The sequence below is a fragment of the Tachyglossus aculeatus genome, chromosome 13, assembly GCF_015852505.1.
Source record: "Tachyglossus aculeatus isolate mTacAcu1 chromosome 13, mTacAcu1.pri, whole genome shotgun sequence".
NCBI classification, from domain to species: Eukaryota; Metazoa; Chordata; class Mammalia; order Monotremata; family Tachyglossidae; genus Tachyglossus; species Tachyglossus aculeatus.
The window spans coordinates 20,939,817-20,947,681 of record NC_052078.1 but is presented as its reverse complement, the minus strand read 5'-3'; the positions used below and the strand labels follow the sequence as shown (position 1 = coordinate 20,947,681).

At 46.8% G+C, this 7,865-nt stretch overlaps 1 protein-coding gene across 1 annotated transcript in view; it reads right to left on the bottom strand.

Annotated features, from left to right (window-relative positions):
- Window positions 1-691: 691 nt before the first annotated feature.
- Window positions 692-7,865, bottom strand: part of PIP4K2A (phosphatidylinositol-5-phosphate 4-kinase type 2 alpha) — a 157,623-nt gene continuing 150,449 nt past the window's right edge. Inside the window, exons 8-10 of the mRNA XM_038755564.1 lie at window positions 5,783-6,026; window positions 3,546-3,649; window positions 692-1,070 (exon numbers count right to left, since the gene is read on the bottom strand). Coding sequence (XP_038611492.1) covers window positions 978-1,070; window positions 3,546-3,649; window positions 5,783-6,026 — 441 coding nt within the window. The 3' untranslated portion in view covers window positions 692-977. The remainder of the gene's footprint in view (window positions 1,071-3,545; window positions 3,650-5,782; window positions 6,027-7,865) is intronic.

Below are 7,865 nucleotides of genomic sequence, written 5' to 3'. Positions count from 1 at the left end.
TCAACTGTACAGCAGAAGCATTTTCCGTTTGGATTTTCCTTCGGTCACGGGGATATTGAGATTTCTCTCTCCGTGCTCGCTTCTCCCAAGGTGGAAGGTATCTTGCAGCTCCTCTTGCCCACAACTCCGCCTGGTTCAGATAAGCTATTGTCCCTTGAAGCATTACTAGTTCCTATTTGGCAAGGCTAGAAGTGGGACAGCCAAGATGCTCCAGGCAACAAAAGAGAAACGAGCGGATTTTTTCCGAGAGAGAGGGTGGCCCCCGAGGTGACAACCGCAGAGACAACCGGTGGTGACCGCGGCGGGCGGGAGCCGGCCTGGGGCGAGGGTGGGGGCGTGAACTCCGACCTGGAGGTCTGAATGCCCTGACATGAGGCGCCGAGGTGAAACACTGCGGTGGCACAAACACGGAGGACTCTGATCATCTGCCCGATACCAAGGGGTTAAAAGTTACACTTATCGAGGAAGGCCAGCGTGCAAGGGGCGGGGATACATTTGCAGGGAGTTTTGTTTTTTATAAAAAAAAATTATGATGATGATAATGATGAATACTGTCTCGGGTTTCCCAACTCAAAAGATAAACTGATCCACAGTTTACAATCTGATGCCAACGTCGTCGGTGTGACGTGCATCGGCTTCACTCCACCCCCCCCCACACACAAACACACCCACCCACACACACCCCCCACCCACTCGTTCCACCACAGCTAGTTATGTCAGAGCATTGCTACCGCAACGCACTGAGATAAGCTGATCTATTTTAATTTTTTTTTTTTTTTGCGCGCACACATAAAAGAGTCAGAAGTAGCTAGAACTATGCTGGGAATATCAGGAAGCTGATCAAGCGAGTAGCCCCCAAATCAGTCATCTTGGCCAGAAGATGTAAACAAGGAGGTTTGCTTTCTGCAAAGACGTGCGTGTCACTGAGTTCCAATTCTTCTTTTCCTATGCTGCTGCGCCCACAGCGCCGGTGTATCCTATGCGGCGTGGGAGGGCAAAATGTGGCTGATAAAGTCCAAGAAGCGCTTGGAATACTGTTCTGGATTCACGGTTGAAATTTCCGCGCCAGCCTATGCCAGTGTCCAAGGAAGAAACAGGAGAGACGGTGTTAGAATTTCTGGGTGGGAACAGAAATCAAACCAAAGCTGTATTATTTTAACCAGGACTTCTGCCCATGCAGTTCATGGGCCTGCATGAGCGCGCCTTCCCATCCATCAGTGGAATTTACTGGTTGGTAGAGAGCTTCCTCTTTTCCACCTCCTCTCTTCTCTCATTACAGCCTCGTGTGGACTCTTTGCTCCTCCCAAAATCAATCCCTGAATCGCCCCTCACTCTGGACTCCTCCCTATCTCACAGCTCAAGCCTTAACTGTTACTTCAGTCAATCAGTCGATTGTATTTATTGAGTTCTTAACTGTGTGCAGAGCACTGTACTAAGCGCTTGGGAGAGTACAGTAGAACAATATAACAGACACATTCCCTGTCTACAACGAGCTTACAGTCTAGAGGGGGAGACAGATGTTAATATAAATAAAATTACAGATATGTTCATAAGTGCTTTGGGGCTGGGACATGCCCACCCCTAAGACTGACTGTGCCACCTCTTCCAGGAGACCTTCCCTGATTAATCAGGACCATTCCCTTCAGCCATCTCTGCATTCGGTATTATCGAATTATTGGTACTATCTCTTGTTTGTTAATTGATTTATTTACACGTATTCCCACCCTCCTTTAGCTATTTTATATTCATCAAGGTCTGCCCCGAGGGGGCTGTTGTTTTAAGGGCAGGAAGCTCATCTCATACTTCCTCCGACTGCCCCTCGAAATGCCTAGTTCAGTGCTCTGCACGATGTCGATTCTCAATTGATACCACCCTCATTTGGGTACCATCGTGCCTTTCCAAGTATGTAGGTAACAATTCCCCAAACCCTAAAAGTGGTCCAACATACAATGTTGAGAGAGGAGACTGATCAAGACCCTAGAAATCCAGGCCTTGAGGGAACGTGTGCTTTCCCAGGGGTTGGGATTCAATTACCTGGAAGGGAATTCCAGATTCGTGGTTCTGGGTTCAGTCTCCTTCAGAGTTAAGTCAGCCAGAATCCTCTCGAGGTTGCCTTTCCTCCCCACCTCTGTCGACCACAGAGTGGAGACGTTGGGAATAATAATGAAAATTGTGGTATTTGGTAAGCACTTACCATGTACCAGGCACTGAATTTAGGTGCTGGGGTAGATATAAGCAAATCGCGTTGGACACAGTATTCAAGGCGGGATACGTGTTTGGATTAACATGGTAGCAGTTTGGATGGAGAAGAAAGGGTGTATTTTAGTGGTGTTGTGAAGGTGATTATAATAATGGTATTCGTTAAGGGCTTACTATGTGCCATCAGTCAGTGGTATTTATTGAGCACTTACTATGTGCAGAGCACTATACTAGGCGCTTGGGTGAATACAGTACAGCAGAATTCCCTGTCCATAATAAGCTTACCATGACCATACTAAGCAATAGGTTAGGTTCAAGATAACTTGGGTCAGATTTCAAATTCACATTAGCAGGCTCATTCACCCCTAAGCCAAATATATAAAAAACACCTGAATTCCTTACTACTTTTAGTCACCTTTCATGGTTCTGTTCCTGTGGGCCTGGATTTCAGTGGGGATGCTGGTTCTTGCGCACAGTCTGCTTGTCGGGATGAACTCGGCTGTTCACACGGACCTGGGGAAGAGTCTCCCAGTTTTGTGTTTGAGCAAACTTGGTTGAGTTGCTCAGGCTGGGTTTAGAGGCCTCACATGTAACTCAACAAGATCGGCCTTGTTTCATTCCAACACCACCAGCTGACAAAGACCAGCCTGGCACTTTAGAAAGACCACATCCCAAACTGACAGTGAATAAAACACGTCTCCTGTGTTACAGCAGTTCTGGCAGGGAATGCCTCCACTCACCACACAAGTGGCACTTTCACTCAAACTTTTTCATTCTAGAATCACTATTTGCGTTAAAACATTTGTCAGACTGTAGTCAGGCCTGGCACTTTCTAAGCTTGGAAAGTTGCCCTTCGTTCATGACAATGCAGGTAAGAAGAATTTTGTCTTCTAAAAAAGGCCCCGGACCATTAAGAGGTCCATGAGAAGCTGCGTGGCCTAGTGGATAGAGCCTGGGGCTGGGAGTCAGAAGGACCTGGCTCTGCCACTTGTCTGCTGTGTGGCCGTGGGCATGTCATTTCACTCCTCTGGGCCTCCGTTACCTCATCTGGAAAATGGGGATTAAGATTGTGAGCCCTATGTGGGACAAGGATGGTGTCCAACCTGAATTGCCTTACAAATGCCATTTAAAAAAGGGGGAACGTGAACCTCACCCAATTACTTTCAACGAAGTATTAATAATAATGATATTTATTGACCGCCTCCTGATTGCTGTGCACTATACTAAGTGTTTGGGCAGAACAAGTTATTTCAAACCCGTCAGAAAGAGGCAAAACGTAGGATTAAAGAACTTTTTCTCTAGGCAGGCCACAGAGGAAGTGGAAGGAAGAAAACCGAGAGACTTACGCCATGTTTAACAGTTTTGGCAGCATGTGCAGCTTTCTTTTTCGCATCATAGTGAGTGAGAATGTCGATAATGGCCATGAAGTATACTTCCTTCCTGGGTGCGTCTAGAAGGACAACAGCAAAAGAGCAGCAAGAACTGGGTCAGAAGAGCATTAATCAGAATCCCTTTCCCAGCAAAATGCAAACCCGAAGTGGCCTTAGTGGGGAGGGACGGTTTCAATGAGACCCCAGACAGAGATGGAGGGGAGAGCTCGTCATGGGCAGGGAACATGTCTGCTAACTCTGTTGTAGTGTACTCTCTTGAGTGCTTAATGCAGTGCTCAGCACATAGTAAGCACTCAATAAATACCATTGCTTGACTGATTGAAAGGAGGCTGAGAATCCTCTCTACCCTAAGTACAATCATTGGTACCAATTTAGAAACTCGGGTTAGCTGTTTGCTGGTGGACGTTCTCCCTTCTTGATGTACCATATCCCTCTTCTATCAGTGGGGGCTAATTCATTTTCACCAAAATCCACCCACCACCAGGTGTTTCTGGTTCATCATCAATCACAACTGACAAGGGTGGCAGTTGTAGATGACACCTGGTTTCTCTGCAGTTGTATGACCCATCATTTCGTTGCCGAGTAGCGTGGCCTAGCGGATTGAGCACGGGCCTGGGGGTCAGAAGGACCTGGGTTCTAATCCCAGCTCCACCACGTGCCCGCTGTGTGACCTTGGGCAAGTCATTTAACTTCTCTGGGCCTCAGTTACCTCTTCAATAAAATGGGGATTAAGAGTGTGAGCCCCATGTGGGACAGGGACTATGTCCAACCTGATTAACTTCTATCTCCCCCAGTGCTTGGAACAGTGCCTAGCACATAGTAAGTGCTTAACAAGTACCATAACAGTAATTATTGTTATTAGCTCAGGGCAGTTTCAGTGCTAACAAAACTGTCTATATGAACCACTGGGGTTAAAGAATTAAAAAAGGCAACCCCCCCAAAGCCCCCAAAACAACAAACCCCCCCACCCCGACAACTCAGATTCCACTTCCTCTGTTATGAAACTCCAACCAGGCTGGAAAAGTCATGACAGACCACCTCCCTTCCAGGGAAAGCAGTGGTTTAACTATGTCTCTGAAAATATTTTGGCTCCAACCTAGAGAGCTGGAAGCTAAAAGAGAAAGAATCCTCACTGAGATGCTAATGTTTGTGAAGTTGTCTTTTGCCCCAGCATTCCTGGAAGTGTTTTCCCATATCAGCACTGAGGAACCATTCTCTTTACCAATCAAGGGCCATTACCTCCGAGGTGGAATATAGCATCTCCTAGGGAGTGAACCGCAATTCTTGCAGTTTTGGAGAAGAATACCATATACATTTGAAAATATATGTATCCAATCAAGACACCAGAGTGATTCCTCCTTCCCCAAAGAAAACTGTCATTGGACTCTTTAATGAGGGGGAAATGATCAGAACCTTGCTTTTCTCCTCAGCTGGAAGTCACCTCTCCCATTCTGCAGAAATGGTTTGTTTGTTTTATCATACTTGTTCAGTTTTTACTATGTGTCCAGCACTGTCCCCAGTGCTGGGGTAGGTACAGTTTAATTAGGTTGGACACAGTCCCTGTCCCACATGGGGGCTCACAGTCTTAAGTAGGAAGGAGAACAGGTATTGACTCCCCATTTACAGTTGAGGAAACTGGGGCACAGAGAAGTTAAGAGTCTTGCCCAGAGTCACACAGCAAGCTATTGGCAGAGCAATCGGCAGGGTCGGAATTAGAACCCAGGTCCTCTGACTCTCAGGCCTGTGCGCTTTCCAGGAGGCCACCCGGCTTCTCTGGTCTTAAGCTGGGCTGATGGACTTTGCTGCAAGGGAAACCAAGGGACTACCAAGGCTACCACAATGACCCAGGCTTTCCCTCACTGCCAGGTTCTCACCCAAGGCAACCATGTTGTACCTGTGTGGTCTGACGGGCTGCCCAGCTGCATGCTGGAGAGCAGCAATGTGCTCATTCCGCAGCCCAGTCTCCTAGCATGAAGCAGCAGGGACAGCTGAGTAAACACGGCAGCCGCTCGCGGATGTACCGGATTAGAAAAACCACGCTCGTGTAGAAAGCCTCTCTGATTGTGCCTCAAAGCTGAGTGCTATAGGTGCTCTTGGCTCATCCCCGCTCCCCAATCCGAAGAATGATTTTGACCTAACCAAGCCTTTGTCAGCGTGGCACCTGCAAAAGCGTTGGTAGGAATTCTGCTTACTTTCGTGGCACTTAATCCCATACACGTCAATGTTCGGATCGAATTCCCCAGGTGCCAAGGGTGGGGTGTTGTTCAGTGTATTTCCGGGGCTGTCTGGAGGGGTTCCGACTGGGTGGGCCCCATCACTCTCCCCTTCATCTTCGCCGTCATTCTCTTCACACTCAACTTCTTCCTGCTCGGCTCTCTCAACGTCGTGAATTCCAACCAACAAGCTGTAGTCCATGAGCTTCAGCTGGGCAAGGAACTACGGGAGGAAAAATGTGGTTATGAGTTACTGAGTGCTTAGTGTACTAATGCCCTTGGTGGTTCAGGGCTTCTCGCAAGCCAGAATCATTGGTAATTTAATGGGTGCTTACCGTGTGCAGAGCACTGTACTATGTGCGTGGGAGATTACAACAGACAATCAATCATATTTAATGAGCGCTTACTGTGTGCAGAGCACTGTCCTGAGCGCTTGGGAGAGCACAACACAACAATATAACAGACACATTCCCTGCTCACAACAAGCTTTCTAGAGGTTTTCCATATGTAGCTGGATTCAAGCCAGCAGATCTGACCACAGATATTTGCCATTGAGAGGTGAGATTATTGTACAACCCAAGGTAGAAGCTCAGGGATAACATACTCTGCTCCGAATGAATGAGAAGTAGCATAGCCTAATGGAAAGAGCATGACTTTGCCTTTAAATCCCCCGAAGAGAAAATTGGAAACCCGGCCCTCATCTCATCAGCCAGAAATGGTACAAGTTCCAGGCAGAGATCTGCTCTGCAGGCTCGCAAAGAATGCCGTGCTTTCTTTGGCTCATCAGAGGATCTTATCAGTGCATCACAATGCCCCCACAAGTTGAGTGGAAATGGTATTACACTAAATATCATCTTCCAAAAGCAGAGTATTTCCTTTAAACACGAAGCCTAAGAAAACATATAGTTTTGTGCCCTCTGTTTAGTGGCTGGATTGAAATCTAGACACCCTTCTCCTCCGCCAGCAGGCCCTCACCATGGTCTCTTATTATGGCTGTTCAGTGCCTGGGTTCAAATAATTGTGAATACAGTTAAGAACCTGAGTGCAAACAGCAGTATGCTTCTTGGCACCGACTGATAAAATTCTCTTGTGTAGTCTGAATAATGAGTGCAGTTCTCCCAGGGCACAGAGTTACTCCCTGCTGGCAATAAATTAGACACTTTGGGGAGGAGCGTTGCCTCTTTCAGACAATGAGGAAGAACCACCCAAAGTTTCAAGTCTGGCAGCGTGGTCTGGTGGGAAGACCATGGGATGGGGAATTAGGAAATGGGTAAATTCCAGCTCTGCCCCCGGTCTGCTTTTGTGTGACCTTGGGTAAGTCACGTAAGCTCTCTAAGCTTCAGTTTGTTCATTTGAAAATGGGGATAACAATTTGCTTTTTCCTCATTCACAAGAATGGTGAGAGTATCAAATAATTGGTGTGAAAGTGCTTTGGTAAAAAAAGTGCTAATACATATTCAAAACCCACTGTTGGGTAGGGACTGTCTCTATATGTTGCCAATTTGTACTTCCCAAGCGCTTAGTACAGTGCTCTGCACATAGTAAGCGCTCAATAAATACGATTGATGATGATGATGTTATTATTCCCGGGGTACATTGAATACAGTGTTTACATCACAATGGCAGCAGGGCAGTGACTTATTAATTGTATTTGTTGAGCACCTACTATGTGCAAAGCACTGTACCAAGAGAGTACTGAGTCCCCTAATGGTACGAAAGGGTTAACCGGGCCTTCCAAAGGCATAAGGGGAGTTGGGGGAGTTGGAGTCAATAACGATGTTAATAACTACAACAATCAAACTTTGTGGTTATACAGGTCCTTTCTCTAGGAGGCAAATGTGCCTGGGTCACAAAGCAAAAACCACGATTTCTAAAACAAACAGTCACCAGAGGGAATGGTGGTTTAGAAAAATTTGTGCTCAAAAAGGGGAAATATGAGCAAAATGATCTTTGTCACATCCCAAATACGGCATAGATCTCCCAGTCCATTTTAAAAATGTATGTCTCCCAGGAGTCCAGCAGAGAAAACACCCCTCTCTGCAAATCCCAAATGAACAACAAA